General features: G+C 67.4%; 1 protein-coding gene across 1 annotated transcript; it reads right to left on the bottom strand.

Annotated features, from left to right (window-relative positions):
- Positions 1 to 4,024: 4,024 nt before the first annotated feature.
- On the bottom strand, positions 4,025 to 14,660 carry TIMM17A (translocase of inner mitochondrial membrane 17A). The gene is made up of 6 exons (XM_054176450.1): positions 14,609 to 14,660; positions 10,336 to 10,435; positions 7,966 to 8,029; positions 6,301 to 6,429; positions 4,924 to 5,034; positions 4,025 to 4,108 (listed from the first exon to the last, which is right to left on the bottom strand). Exons 1-6 carry the CDS (start codon positions 14,632 to 14,634, stop codon positions 4,038 to 4,040), a joined length of 501 nt encoding a protein of 166 aa, XP_054032425.1. The 5' UTR covers positions 14,635 to 14,660; the 3' UTR covers positions 4,025 to 4,037.
- Between the last annotated feature and the right edge of the window lie 468 nt (positions 14,661 to 15,128).

The raw sequence follows: 15,128 nt of genomic DNA, 5'->3' as shown, positions 1-15,128 counted from the left end.
TCTGGGGCAGCCCCAAAGGGCAGGGAGCTGCTGGGTGCTGAGCACAGGGCAGGCAGCTGCTGGGTGCTGAGCACAGGGCAGGCAGCTGCTGGGTGCTGAGAGCAGCACAGGGCAGGCAGCTGCTGGGTGCTGAGCACAGGGCAGGCAGCTGCTGGGTGCTGAGCACAGGGCAGGCAGCTGCGGGGTGCTGAGCACAGGGCAGGCAGCTGCTGGGTGCTGAGCACAGGGCAGGCAGCTGCTGGGTGCTGAGCACAGGGCAGGCAGCTGCTGGGTGCTGAGCACAGGGCAGGCAGCTGCGGGGTGCTGAGCACAGGGCAGGCAGCTGCTGGGTGCTGAGCGCAGGGCAGGCAGCTGCTGGGTGCTGAGCGCAGGGCAGGCAGCTGCTGGGTGCTGAGCACAGGGCAGGCAGCTGCGGGGTGCTGAGCACAGGGCAGGCAGCTGCTGGGTGCTGAGAGCAGCACAGGGCAGGCAGCTGCTGGGTGCTGAGCGCAGGGCAGGCAGCTGCTGGGTGCTGAGCGCAGGGCAGGGAGCTGCTGGGTGCTGAGCACAGGGCAGGCAGCTGCTGGGTGCTGAGCGCAGGGCAGGCAGCTGCGGGGTGCTGAGCGCAGGGCAGGGAGCTGCTGGGTGCTGAGCGCAGGGCAGGCAGCTGCTGGGTGCTGAGCACAGGGCAGGGAGCTGCTGGGTGCTGAGCACAGGGCAGGCAGCTGCTGGGTGCTGAGAGCAGCACAGGGCAGGCAGCTGCTGGGTGCTGAGAGCAGCACAGGGCAGGCAGCTGCTGGGTGCTGAGCAGGGCAGGGCAGGGAGCTGCTGGGTGCTGAGCACAGGGCAGGCAGCTGCGGGGTGCTGAGCACAGGGCAGGCAGCTGCTGGGTGCTGAGCACAGGGCAGGCAGCTGCTGGGTGCTGAGCACAGGGCAGGCAGCTGCTGGGTGCTGAGCACAGGGCAGGCAGCTGCGGGGTGCTGAGCACAGGGCAGGCAGCTGCTGGGTGCTGAGCGCAGGGCAGGCAGCTGCTGGGTGCTGAGCGCAGGGCAGGCAGCTGCTGGGTGCTGAGCACAGGGCAGGCAGCTGCTGGGTGCTGAGCACAGGGCAGGCAGCTGCGGGGTGCTGAGCACAGGGCAGGCAGCTGCTGGGTGCTGAGAGCAGCACAGGGCAGGCAGCTGCTGGGTGCTGAGCGCAGGGCAGGCAGCTGCTGGGTGCTGAGCGCAGGGCAGGGAGCTGCTGGGTGCTGAGCACAGGGCAGGGAGCTGCTGGGTGCTGAGCACAGGGCAGGCAGCTGCTGGGTGCTGAGCGCAGGGCAGGGAGCTGCTGGGTGCTGAGCGCAGGGCAGGCAGCTGCTGGGTGCTGAGCACAGGGCAGGCAGCTGCTGGGTGCTGAGCACAGGGCAGGCAGCTGCTGGGTGCTGAGAGCAGCACAGGGCAGGCAGCTGCTGGGTGCTGAGAGCAGCACAGGGCAGGCAGCTGCTGGGTGCTGAGCAGGGCAGGGCAGGGAGCTGCTGGGTGCTGAGCACAGGGCAGGCAGCTGCTGGGTGCTGAGCAGGGCAGGCAGCTGCTGGGTGCTGAGCGCAGGGCAGGCAGCTGCTGGGTGCTGAGCACAGGGCAGGCAGCTGCTGGGTGCTGAGAGCAGCGCAGGGCAGGGAGCTGCTGGGTGCTGAGCACAGGGCAGGGAGCTGCTGGGTGCTGAGCACAGGGCAGGGAGCTGCTGGGTGCTGAGCAGGGCAGGCAGCTGCTGGGTGCTGAGCAGGGCAGGAAGCCCTTCCCTGCTGGGAGGGAGAGGAGCAGTGCTGAGAGCTCTCCCTGCGTGGCAAAGGCTCCCAGAGGGCTGGGGAAGAGGCTGAGGCAGTGAAGAGCCACAGCCAAAGGAGGCTCCCAAGGTGTGGCAGGGAGCAGCCAGTGCTGGGGGGCAGCAGGGAGCAGAGGGTTAGAGCTGAGCCCAGCAGAGCCCAGCCCAGGCAGCTGAAGCCCCACTGCAGCCTGAGCTGGCTGCTGGTGGCCTCAGGGCACAGAGCCTCCCAGGCACACAACTCAGCAAGGAGCTCAGCAAGGCCAACTGCTGCCCTGCAGCTCAGCACCTCAGGCCTGCTGCTGAGCCTCTGCCACTGACCCACAGCCCTCAGCACCACCTCCCTGGGCAGCCTCTGCCAGGCCCTGAGCACTCCTCCAGCAAAGACATTTTGCCTCCTCTCCAACCTCAGCCTCCCCTGGCACAATCCCAGGCCAGTTCCTCTCCTTCTGTGCCCTGAGCCTGGGGAGCAGAGCCCAACCCCCCCTGGCTGCAGCCTCCTCTCAGGGAGCTGCAGAGAGCAATGAGGTCTCCCTCAGCCTCCTCTGCTCCAGCCTCAACCCCCCCAGCTCCCTCAGCTGCTGCTCCCCAGCCCTCTTCCCCAGCCCCTTCCCCAGCTCTGTTGCCCTTCCCTGGCCCTGCTCCAACCTCTCAATGTCCTTCGTGGAGTCAGAGGCCCCAAAGTGACCTCAGGACTGCAGTGTGGCCTCACCCTGTCCCTGCTGCTGTGGGGAAGCAGGGCTGGGGCTGGTCCCTTCTCAAGCTGCCTGGCTGGGGCCCAGCTTGGAGGGGAGCAGCAGGGGCCCCTGGCTGCAGCCCAACCCTCCCCAGCTCCTACACCCCCCTGTGGCCCACCCCAGGCAGCCTGCTCCTAGCCCTAGGGCAGCCACCCAGAGCTCCAGGCAGGGGCCAGGAGACTTCCCTGCCCAGCAGGGCCCTGGGGCTGCACAGGGAGCTGCACAGCAGCCCAGCTGCTGGGGCAGCACAGCTGGGGCTGAGCACAGCTGGATGCACAAAGGCCAGGGCCAGGCAGGGCCTCAGCTGAGAGCAGCAGAGAGCAGCCAGTGACACAAAAGCCAGGAAATGCTCTTGGAAAGTTTCCTGAGGAAGCAGGGAAGGGGAAAGGCCAAGAGGAGGCTCCCAGCCCTCCCCACACCCAGGGCTTTGGGCTCTGGCAGTGCCCCCCTGGCAGCAGCTCCAGCAAGCAGGAAGCCCTGGGGCTGTGCTGGGCCAGGCCAGGGGTGGGGACAGGCAAATGTCCCTCTCAGAGGGTGAGAGGAGCCAGGGCAGGGAGCAAAGGGACTTGGTGCAGCCCTCCTGCAGCCCCTGCCTGCCACCCCTCCTGCCTGGTCCCCATCCTCTTCCTCCACAGCTCTGCCTCAGGCTCCTGCCAGAGCACAGAGGCCAAGCTCCCCCCAGGCAGAGGAGGAGGCAGGAAGCAGCTCAGCCTGAGTGTGGAGCTGCTGCCAGGAGCACTGCCCCCAGCACACCTCCCTGGCTCTGCCTGGGGCAGCAGGCAGGGGGCCAGGAGCTTCCCCCAGCAGAGCTGCAGAGGCAGCCCAGGAGCAGCTCCTGCTGTGCTCAGGCCTGGAGCCCAGGGGGGAGGCAGGAGGTGCAACCCTTCACCCCCCAGCCTCTCCTGGGCCCTGCCTGGAGCTCCCCAGCCCCTCCTGCAGCTCCAGGAGGAGAGGCTGCCTGGGGGCTTCTGTGCTGCCCAAGCTGCAGCAGCAGAGGAGGAGGAGGAGGAGGAAGCCTCTCCCAGGCTGTGGGGCTGGGGAGGGCAGAGGCAGCCTGCAGCCCACAGCTGCATGCAGGGCAGGTTCTGCTTCAACTGCAGCACTCAGGGCAGCAGAAAGCCCAGGGGCAGCGAGCCTGGCAGGGCTGGCACCTCCTCCTCACCCCATTCCCTCCAGCAGTGGAGCTGCTCCAGGCCTGGCACTGGAGCCTGGGCAGCAGCAGGGCAGAGGGCTCAGTTCCAGCTGAGTTCAGGGTGGCTGCTGAGGGCCACAGCCCAGAGCAGCCTCCAGAGCCTTGCAGTCCACGTCCCAAGGAGGAGAGAGACTCCAGGGGGGGCCTTGTCTGCAGCCTGCCTGTATTCACCCAGCCAGGTGGGAAGGGAACAGCACTGGGAGGCAGGGGGAATAAATAGCTTGCTCAGCTGCTCCAAGTCCTCCTGCAGGGCCTGGCTGGGGCTGCAGGCAGAGGGGCAGCTGTGGGCTGCAGCAGCTGGATGCAGCGCAGGGCAGCAGGGGGCAGGGTCACTGGTACTGCCGGTACTCGCTGAAGGGAGCAGGCTGCAGCTGGGAAGGGTCCTCGGACAGCTGGGGGCCTGCAGGCAGGGCAGGGGGGAGGGGGAGAGACACAGCAGAAGGCTTCGGGTCAGAGACTGCAGCAGGAGCTGAGGGGGCCCTGGGCAGCCTGCCCCCAGAGGGCAGAGCTCAGCAGGGAGGCAAAGAGCTCAGAGAGCAGCAGGAGGCCAAGCCAGCCCCCAGCCCCTCCTGCCCAACCCACCCAGGGCTCCAAGGCCTCAGCCAGGCCCCTCCCGAGCACCCCCAGGGGTGGGGACTCCACCACCTCCCTGGGCAGCACAGCCCCAGGGCCAATCTCACTGCCTCCCCTCCAGCCCAACCCTCCCCTGGCACAGCTTGAGACTGTGTCCTCTTGTTCTGCTGCTGGGTGCCTGGGAGCAGAGCCCAACCCCCACCTGGCTCCAACCTCCCTGCAGGGAGTTGCAGAGAGCAAGAAGCTCTCCCCTGAGCCTCCTCTCCTGCAGGCTAAGCAACCCCAGCTCCCTCAGCCTCTCCTCCCAGGGCTGTGCTCCAGACCCCTCCCCCAGCCCTGTGCCCCAGCCCCTTCCCCAGCCCCCTCCTCAACCCTGTGCCCCAGCCCCTTCCCCAGCCCCATTGCCCTCCCCTGGACACGTTCAGGTGTCTCAGTGTCCCCCTGCAATGGGGGCCCAGCAGGCACAGGCAGCCTGCAGCAGCCTGGGGGCAGCCTCCCTGCAGGCACAGCCTCCCTGCAGGCACAGCCTGGGGGCAGCCTCCCTGCAGGCACAGCCTCCCTGCAGGCACAGCCTGGGGGCAGCCTCCCTGCAGGCACAGCCTCCCTGCAGCAGCCTGGGGGCAGCTCCCTGCAGTCTCTTACCGTTGGGGAACTGTGCAGAGGCAAACCTGGTCAGCAGGATGCCAGCTCCCTCGATGAGTGCCAGCAGGATGCCCCCCATGGCCGCAGAGCCCACCATGGCCACAGGCCCATCTGCAAGGCAAAGGCAGAGGCTGCCTGCTGCTCCCCTCGGCACTGCCCCCCTGCCTCCCAGCAGCAGGCTCGGGGGCAGCCTCCCGCAGCCACGGAGCCTCATTAGCATCACCAAGCAGCTGTAATTGGTGAGCAATTCCACCCCCCGCCCCCCTTCCTCACCCCCTTCCCTTCCCCCAGCAGGGAACAGAGGGACCCTGAGAGCTCCCTCGGAGCTTCCACAAGCAGAGGGCAAAAGCTTCCCGGGCTGGGGAGGGGCTGGGGAGGGCCCTCCGGAGCTCAGCCAGGCCAAGGGCCCAGCCCAGGCAGGGTCAGCTCAGGTCACACAGAGCACAGCCAGGAGGATGTTCAGGGATGGAGGCTCCACAACCTCTCTGGGCAGCCTGCTCCAGGCTCCAGCAGCCTCACCCCAAACAACTTTCTCCTCCTGCTCAGCTCCAACCTCCTGCCTGCCACTCTGTGCCCCTTGCCCCTGGGCAGCACTCAGCAGAGCCTGGCCCCAGCCTCTTGCCCCCCACAGCTCCTTTAGCTCTTGCTGAGCATTGCTCAGCTGCCCTCTGGGGCTGCTCTGCTGCAGGCTCTCAGCCCCAGGGCTCTCAGCTCCTGCCAGAGCTGCTCCAGGCCCCTCAGCAGCTTCCCAGCCTCCCCTGGGCTCTCTGCAGCACTTCTCTGTCCCTCCTGAGCTGGGGAGCCCAGAGCTGGCCCCAGGGCTGCAGCTGTGGCCTGGCTGGGGCAGAGCAGAGGGGCAGCAGAGCCTCCCCTGCCCTGCTGGCCACACTCTTCTCCATGCCCCCCAGGACCCCCTGCAGCTCCTTGGCCATGAGGGCTCCTTGCTGGCTCCTGGGGACCTTGCTGGCCCCCAGCACTCCCAGCTGCTGCTCCTTGGAGCTGCTCTCCAGCAGCTCCCCCCTCAGCTGTGCTGCTGCAGGAGGTTGTTGCTGCCCAGGGGCAGTTCCCTGCCCTTGCCCTGGCTCAGCTTCCTGAGCTTCCTCTCCCAGCTCTCAGCCTCTTCAGCTCTCCCTGGCTGGCAGCACAGCCTGGGGGGGGTCAGCCACAGCTCCCAGTGCCTCAGGCTCCACTCTGCCTTCCTCCAGGATAGGGCTGGACCCAGCACCAAGCCCTGGGGGCACCACTAGCCAGAGGCCTCCAGGCAGGCTGTGACACCAAGCACAGCTCCCAGCTTGGGCTGTCTGCCTCCCCAGGCTGGTGGGAGTGGGAGGTCACAGCACAGAAGGTTCTCAGCCAGTGTCCTCCTCAGCTGCTTACTTCTTGCAGCTAAAATGGCTCCAGTCAGAGCCCCACTGGTGATGGAGTTCCAGGGATCTTCCTTCCCTCTCATCCTGACCATGCTGCAGTCAATCATGGAGAAGAGTCCTCCCCAGACAGCAAAGCTCCCTGTGAGCACAGCAGAGGCCAGCTCAGGGAAGGCAGCTGAGGCCCTGGGCTGCCTCCCAGCCAGGCAGCAGCTCCAGGCTCCCCTCAGCACCACCCTGCTGGAGACACAGACTTGAGATCCCCCAGGCCCAGCCCTGCCCCAGGGCACCTCCACCCCCCCAGGGCCCTCAGCACCACCCCAGGGCCCTCAGCACCACAGCCCTGCCCCAGGGCACCTCCACCACCCCCTGGCCCTCAGCACCACCCCCTGGCCCTCAGCACCACAGCCCTGCCCCAGGGCACCACCACCCCCCAGGGCCCTCAGCACCACCACCCCAGGGCCCTCAGCACCACAGCCCTGCCCCAGGGCACCACCACCCCCCAGGGCCCTCAGCACCACCCCAGGGCCCTCAGCACCACAGCCCTGCCCCAGGGCACCACCACCACCCCCCAGGGCCCTCAGCACCACCCCCCAGGGCCCTCAGCACCACCCCCTGGCCCTCAGCACCACAGCCCTGCCCCAGGGCACCACCACCCCAGGGCCCTCAGCACCACAGCCCTGCCCCAGGGCACCACCACCCCAGGGCCCTCAGCACCACCCCAGGGCCCTCAGCACCACCCCAGGGCCCTCAGCACCACCCCAGGGCCCTCAGCACCACAGCCCTGCCCCAGGGCACCTCCACCACCCCAGGGCCCTCAGCACCACAGCCCTGGCCCAGGGCACCACCACCACCCCCCAGGGCCCTCAGCACCACAGCCCTGCCCCAGGGGCACCACCCCCCGCCAGGGCCCTCAGCTCCAGGGCTCTGAACCCCCTCCAGGGGACTCCACCACTGCCCTGGGCAGCCTGGGCCAGGCCTGGGCAAGCCTCAAGGGGCAGAAATTGTTCCTCCTGGCCAAGCTGAGCCTCCCCTGGGGCAGCCTGAGGCTGTTTCCTCTCATCCTGTCATTTGTTCCTGGGGAGCAGAGCCCAACCCCCCCCTGGCTGCAGCCTCCTCTCAGGGAGCTGCAGAGAGCAATGAGGTCTCCCTCAGCCTCCTCTGCTCCAGGCTCAACCCCCCCAGCTCCCTCAGCTGCCCCTCCCCAGCCCTGTGCCTGAGCTCCATTGCCCTTCTCTGACCACACTCAGCCTCTCCTCCCAGGGCACAGAGAGGGGAGCAGGGGAAATGGCCTCAGGCTGCAGCAGGGGAGGTTTGCTTTGGCCATCAGAAGAGACCTCTTGACTGGAAGGGCTCTCACAGCCTGGAGCAGCTCCCCAGGGAGGTGGTGGAATGCATGGAGGGCTTCAGGAGACACAGAGATGCAGTGCTGAGGGCCAGGGCACAGAGTGCTTGGACCTGGAGGAGCTGAAAGCCAACTCTGTGCCCCTGGGACTGAGTGAGCAGCCCTGGATCATGCCCCCCCCCCCGTGCCCCCCCAGCACCTCTCCTCCCCAGCTGAAGCACTGCTGGGGGCACCAGGGCCACCTCCCCTCCCTGCTCAGCCTGACCACCCCCCCTGAAGCCCTGCCCCAGGGGCCAGCCCCCTGTGCCCCCCCGGGGGCCAAGCAGAGGTCACCTCCCAGCTGTGGAGCTCTTGTCTTGATGGCTGTCAGGCTGCCCCTCAGCCGATGGCTCACACCCTGGGGGGAGGCAAAGGAGAGTCAGAAGCTGCTGCAGCCTCCTCCCCTGCAGGCCCCACCCGGGGCTGAGAGGCATCCTGCTGCTCCCAGGCAGCTGAGGGCTGGGGGGCAAGCAGCAGGGCCCCAACAAGGAGCAGGGGGCACAGAGTTCTCCACCCCAGCAGGAGGAGAAACTTCCCTGGGGGGAGCCTGCAGCAGGCTGCCCAGGGAGCTTCTGGAGCCTCCTGGGGTGGAGAGCTTCCAACCCCCTCCTGGATGTGCTCTGAGTGCCCTGCCCTGGCTGCCCCTGCCCTGGCAGGGGGCTTGGGCTGGATGATCTCCAGAGGTCCCCTGCAGCCCCCCAGCAGCCCCCCAGCCCCAGCAGGCTGCACAGAATCAGCCAGGCTGGGAAAAGACCTTGGAGTCCAACCCAGCCCCAGCTAACCATGGCACTGGCTGCCCCATCCAGCCCCCCCAGGCCCCTCAGGCCCCAGGGGCTGTGGCCAGCAGCCCTCAGCACCTGCCTGCAGCCAGCCCCTGGTGCTCAGCACCCCTTGGGAAGGCAGCTGGGGAGCCCAGCAGTGAGCCCCAGCCAGAGGCCACCCAGCTGGAGGCCTGGGCCAGGCCTGGGCTCCCAGCTCAGCAAGGGCAGGGAAGTGCTGCAGAGGGCACAGCAAAGGGCTGCAGAGCTGCTGAGGGGCCTGGGGCCAGCTCTGGGCTCCCAGCTCAGCAAGGACAGGGAAGTGCTGCAGGGGACACAGCAGAGGGCTGCAGAGCTGCTGAGGGGCCTGGGGCCAGCTCTGGGCTCCCAGCTCAGCAAGGACAGGGAAGTGCTGCAGGGGACACAGCAAAGGGCTGCAGAGCTGCTGAGGGGCCTGGAGCTGCTCTGGGCTCCCAGCTCAGCAAGGACAGGGAAGTGCTGCAGGGGACACAGCAGAGGGCTGCAGAGCTGCTGAGGGGCCTGGAGCAGCTCTGGGAGGAGCAAAGGCTGAGCCCTGGGGCTGAGAGCCTGCAGCAGAGCAGCCCCAGAGGGGAATCTGATCGATGCTGATCAATACTCCAAGGGGGGGTCAGGAGGATGGGCCCAGGCTTGGGTCAGTGGTGCCCAGGCCCAGGCCCAGAGGGCACAGATGGAACATCAGAAGTTCCTCTGAGCATGAGGAGGAGCTTCTGTGATGTGAGGGTGAGGGAGCCCTGGAGCAGGCTGTGGAGCCTCCACCCCTGGAGAGCTTCCAACCCCCCCTGGCTGTGTCTTTGCCCTGCCCTGGCTGCCCCTGCCCTGGCAGGGGGTGGCCTGGGTGGTCCCCAGGGGTCCCTTCCATCCCCTCCCAGAGAGCCTCTGGCCCCTGTGGCCAGCCCAGCCCTGAGCCCTGCCAAGCACTGAGGAGTGTGGAGAGGTTTGCTCAGGGAGCCTCAACCAGCAGCAAGAATGCCCTGAGCCTGCTCCAGGGTCTGCTTGGAACCAGCTCTTCACTGCCACCCTGGGGGTGTGCCACCAAACCCACTCCCAGCAGAAGCCCTTCCCTGGCAGGGAGGTGGTTTGGAACCCCTCAGTGAGGGGAATTGGCTCTCATGGCAGCAGCTGAGAGCCCCAACCTGCCTCCCATCAGCCCAGACCAACCCAGGCCACAGACTGCCCACAGTTAGATCAGAGGTGAAGCAAGGGAGGAAGAACAGAGAGTCCCCAGGACAAATCTGCAGGAGATGCTTCCTGGGTCCTTCCACTTCTCAGGAGCAATGGCCAGGGCCAGGCCAGAGAGGTGGTTTGGAACCCCTCAGTGAGGGGAATTGGCTCTCATGGCAGCAGCTGTCCCTAGGATGGGGCTGAGAGCCCAGGTTTTAGAGCAGGAGTCCTGGAGGCTCAAACTGCCTCACATCCAGGCCACACAGACTGCCCAGAGACAGATCAGAGGTGAAGCAAGGGAGGAAGAACAGAGTCCCCAGCACAAATCTGCAGGAGATGCTTCCTGGGTCCTTCCACTTCTCAGGAGCAATGGCCAGGGCCAGGCCAGAGGAGGAAGCCCAGCCCAGGCCTCAGCTCTCTCCTGGCAGATGGAACCAGCAGCAGCAGGCCAGCCAGCAGGGCCACATCCTGCTGCTCCCTCCACCTCCCCAGCCCAGGGGAGGGCAGGCAGCTGCCAGGGCCCCCCCTGCCGCCACCAGCAGCAGGACTGAAGGCCAAGGTGCTGGAAGGACCCCAAGGGCTTCACCAGAGGCTGGGCTGATGCCATGGAGGCCTTCCCTGGCTCAGGGATTCCTGCTCCCTCAGCTGCTGGGGGGGCAGAGGAGCAGAGTGCTCTGAGCAAGCCCTCAGAGGCCCTACTCACCACTGGGGAGTTCCTGAAGCCCTTGATGGCTTGGAAGATGCCACCTCCTATGGCTCCCATGGTGAAAGCACCTCCACAGTCATCCACTATCCTCCAGGGGCTGCAAAGAGAAGCAGAGAGGACTCAGTCCCAGCTTGGGAACCTCAGGCAGCTGCACCCCTCCTGCACTGAGAGGGAAAGGCACCCCCAAAGCAAGGCCACAGCAGCCAAAGCCAGCATGAGGAGCAAGGCCAGCAGCTGGGCCAGGAGCAAGGCCAGGAGCTGGGCCAGGAGCAAGGCCAGGAGCTGGGCCAGCAGCTGGGCCAGGAGCAGGGCCAGCAGCTGGGCCAGGAGCAGGGCCAGCAGCTGGGCCAGCAGCTGGGCCAGGAGCAGGGCCAGCAGCTGGGCCAGGAGCAGGGCCAGCAGCTGGGCCAGGAGCAGGGCCAGCAGCTGGGCCAGGAGCAGGGCCAGCAGCTGGGCCAGCAGCTGGGCCAGGAGCAGGGCCAGCAGCAGGGCCAGGAGCAGGGCCAGGAGCAAGGCCAGCAGCTGGGCCAGGAGCAAGGCCAGGAGCTGGGCCAGGAGCAGGGCCAGGAGCAGGGCCAGCAGCTGGGCCAGCAGCTGGGCCAGCAGCTGGGCCAGCAGCTGGGCCAGCAGCTGGGCCAGGAGCAAGGCCAGGAGCTGGGCCAGGAGCAAGGCCAGGAGCTGGGCCAGGAGCAAGGCCAGCAGCTGGGCCAGGAGCAAGGCCAGCAGCTGGGCCAGCAGCAAGGCCAGCAGCTGGGCCAGCAGCAAGGCCAGCAGCTGGGCCAGGAGCAAGGCCAGCAGCTGGGCCAGGAGCAAGGCCAGCAGCTGGGCCAGCAGCTGGGCCAGGAGCAAGGCCAGCAGCTGGGCCAGGAGCACGGCCAGCAGCTGGGCCAGGAGCACGGCCAGCAGCTGGGCCAGGAGCAAGGCCAGCAGCTGGGCCAGGAGCAGGGCCAGCAGCTGGGCCAGGAGCAAGGCCAGCAGCTGGGCCAGCAGCTGGGCCAGGAGCAGGGCCAGCAGCTGGGCCAGCAGCTGGGCCAGCAGCTGGGCCAGCAGCTGGGCCAGCAGCTGGGCCAGCAGCTGGGCCAGGAGCAAGGCCAGCAGCAGGGCCAGGAGCAAGGCCAGCAGCAGGGCCAGGAGCAGGGCCAGCAGCAGGGCCAGGAGCTGGGCCAGCAGCAGGGCCAGGAGCAGGGCCAGGAGCTGGGCCAGCAGCAGGGCCAGGAGCAGGGCCAGCAGCTGCAGCCCCAGGCCAGGCTGAGCAGCCCCAGGGCTGGGCTGAGCCACCCCCACCACAGGCCAGGGGCAGAGGATGCAGGATAAAACCAAGCCCAGCCTCTGCTGAGAACTTCCCTGGAGCTGTGGGCATCAAGCACCCAGCAGAGGCACAGGGCTGCAATGGAAGCTCCAAGGTCATCTTGTCCAAGCCCCCTGCAGGCAGCAGGGACCCCTCCAGCTGGAGCAGGCTGCTCAGAGCCACAGCCAGGCTGACCCTGCATGGCTCCAGGGATGGAGCCTCAGCCACATGTGGGGCAGGGCAATGCCAGGCACTGACACAGGCTGGGCAGGGACTGGCTGCAGAGCAGCCCTGCAGGAAAGGCCTTGGGGGTGCTGGGGGAGGAGAAGCTCAGCAGGAGCCAGCAGGGAGCACTGGCAGCCCAGAGAGCCAAGCAGAGCCTGGGCTGCAGCAAGAGAAGTGTGGCCAGCAGGGCAGGGAGGGGATTCTGCCCCTCTGCTCCACTCTGCTGAGACCACAGCTGCAGCTCTGGGGCCAGCTCTGGAGCCTCTGTGCCAGGAAGGCTCTGGAGGGGCTGGAAGGTGTCCAGAGCAGGGCCAGGAGGAGGAGCAGAGGGCTGGAGCTGCTCTGCTCTGCAGACAGCCTGAGAGAGTTGGGGTTGTGCAGGCTGGAGAGGAGAAGGCTCCCAGGAGCCCTCCTTGTGGCCTCCCAGGAGCTGCAGGGGGCTGCAGGAAAGCTGGGGAGGGACTTTGGAGGGGGTCAGGGAGGGACAGGACTGGGGGGGATGGAGCAGAACTAGAAGTGGGGAGCTGGAGATTGGCTGTGAGGAAGAAGTTGTTGGCCAGGAGGGTGGTGAGAGCCTGGCACAGGCTGCCCAGGGAGGTGGTGGAAGCCTCCTGCCTGGAGGTGTTTGCAGCCAGGCTGGAGGTGGCTGTGAGCAACCTGCTGTGGGGTGAGGTGTCCCTGCCCATGGCAGGGGCTTGGAGCTGGCTGAGCCCTGAGCTCCCTTCCAGCCCTGGGATTCTATGACCAGCATGAGGCCACTCACAGCTGAGGAGCAGAACTCCCTTCCTGCATGAGCAGGGGGAAGGACATCACCTGCAGCCCACAGCAACCAATCAGTCTTTGAAAGATTGAATCACAGAACAGAATCTCAGAATCAGTCAGGTTGGAAAACATCTCAGAGCTCAGCAAGTCCAAGCTGTGCCCCAGCACCTCCTGACAACCAAACCCTGGCTCCAAGGACCACATCCAAGCCCCTCCTGAACACCTCCAGGGATGGGGACTCCACCACCTCCCTGGGCAGCACATCCCCAGGGCCAATCTCTCTGGCTGGGAAGAACTTTCTCCTCCCCTCCAGCCTAACCCTCCCCTGGCACAGCTTGAGACTGTGTCCTCTTGTTCTGCTGCTGGGTGCCTGGGAGCAGAGCCCAACCCCCACCTGGCTCCAACCTCCCTGCAGGCAGTTGCAGAGAGCAAGAAGGTCTCCCCTGAGCCTCCTCTCCTGCAGGCTAAGCAACCCCAGCTCCCTCAGCCTCTCCTCCCAGGGCTGTGCCCCAGACCCCTCCCCAGCTTTGTTGCCCTTCTCTGGACACCTTCCAGCAGCTCAACCTCTTTCCTGACCTGAGCAGCCCAGAGCTGGCCACAGGACTCCAGCTGTGGCCTCAGCAGTGCTGAGCACAGGGCAGGATGAGCTCCCTGCTGCTGCTGGCCACACTGCTCCTGCTGCAGGCCAGGCTGCCCTTGGCCTTCTTGGCCCCCTGGGCACACTGCTGCCTCCTGCTCAGCTGCTCTCCCCCACTCCCCCCAGGTCCCTCTCTGCCTGGCTGCTCTCAGCCACTCTGCCCCCAGCCTGTAGCTCTGCCTGGGGTTGCTGTGGCCAAGGGGCAGCCCCTGGCACTTGGCCTTGTTGAATGCCAGGCCTCAGCTTGCCAGGCTGCTGGGGCAGCTCCTTCCACCTCCCCCACCCCCTGCCAAGCCTGGACCAGATGCCCTTGGGAGCTTCTGTGGTTCCTGAGTGCACATTTCCTTTGCTGATGTGCCAAACTTTGAGCTGCTCAAGGCAGAGCTGGCATGGAAGGAGAAACTTCAGAGCCCCAGAAGCAGGCAGGCTGGGAGAGAGCTCCAGGCTGCTCCAGCCCCAGCCCAGCAGCTGCAAAGCTGTGGGCAGAGCCTCCCGGGGTCTCTGTTGGCAGAGGTGAGCAGAGAGCTGCATGCTGGACCCTGAGCCCAAGCTCTCAGCCGCACTGTTTCATTGCTACCTCTGGCAACCTTCAAGCTGCAAGCAGGGCTCTGAGTGCCTCCAAAGCTGCTCCTGACACCGGGGCAGTGCCTGGCGCTATCCCACCCCAGGGAACACTCCAGGTCAGGCTGGACAGGGCTCCAAGCAACCCGGCCCAGTGGAAGGTGTCCACGGCAGGGGGAGTTGGACTAGAGGAGCTTGAAGGCTCCTTCCAACCCCCAACCCCCGGCTCGGTGCTGCCGGCTGGGCAGTGAGGCCGCCCGGGGTGGGGGCCAGGCCGCTGCGCCCCCTCCTCACGGGGGCTGCGGCAGGGAAGAGTCAGCAGGCTCCGAGGGGGGACGGAGAAGACCCTGAGGGGACCCAGAGGGAACACCGAGGGGCCCCTGAAAGGGCTCTGAGGGGACAGAGCGGGGCTGAAGGCAGCCTGGCAGCGCCCTGAGGGGGCGAACGGCCACCGGAGCAGGGAGACTGTGCCCAGAGGCCGCGGCCCAGGCCTCAGGGCCTAGCCGGCAACGCCGCTGCCGTCCCCGCCCCTCAGAGGGCTTCCGCCGGCCCGGTAGGGGCGGGACGGTGCCTCTCCGGCACTACGCCACCGGCGGCGCAGGCCGCGGCTCCGCGACCGCTAACCCTGCGCCGCCTCAGGAGGGGCCCCGCCAAGGTCACCCGTCCACCCCTGCCAGGGAGCGGCGGCGGCGAAGCGCCTGCCGGCCCCCCCGCCCCGCTGCCCGGCCTGTCCCGGTCCTACGGCACCCCCCGGGCCCCGCCGAGCCCCCGGGCCCCGGGCGCCGCCGGCCGCTCACCAGGGCTCGCGCGCGTACTCCTCCATCTTGGCAGCCGCCCTCGCCCGCCTCCCCGCCGCGTGATTGGCTCAGCGCCCCCTCCGCCGGCCAATGAGAGATGGAGGGCGGGACTAAACGGCAGGAAGTGGGGCCGATTGCGCTTGCGCACTGCCCGTCCGCCCCGCCCCCCCCGGCTGACGGACAGCGGCGCGTGCCGGGGGAGCCTGCGGCGCTGCCCCTGCGGCGCTGCCCCTGCGGCCGTGGGGCGGGAATGGGAATGGGAATGGGTCTGGGTGGGATCCCGTCCAACCCCGCTGCAGCCCCCAGGGACATCCCCAACCACAGCAGGCTGCTCCCAGCCCCACACAACCTGCCCTGCACTGCTGCCAGCCCTGGGGCAGCTCCCAGCTCTCTGGGCAGCCTGGGGCAGGGACTCGCCACCCCCAGAGTAAAGGATCTCTTCCTTATATCCATTCTAAATCTCCTCTCTCAGTTTAAAGCCATTACCTTTTGTCCTATTGCAGTATGCCCTTGCAAAAAG

This window comes from Dryobates pubescens, chromosome 35 (assembly GCF_014839835.1).
Source record: "Dryobates pubescens isolate bDryPub1 chromosome 35, bDryPub1.pri, whole genome shotgun sequence".
In the NCBI taxonomy this organism is placed as follows: domain Eukaryota; kingdom Metazoa; phylum Chordata; class Aves; order Piciformes; family Picidae; genus Dryobates; species Dryobates pubescens.
The sequence above is the reverse complement of the archived record's forward strand: the minus strand, read 5'-3'. Positions and strand labels throughout refer to the sequence as shown.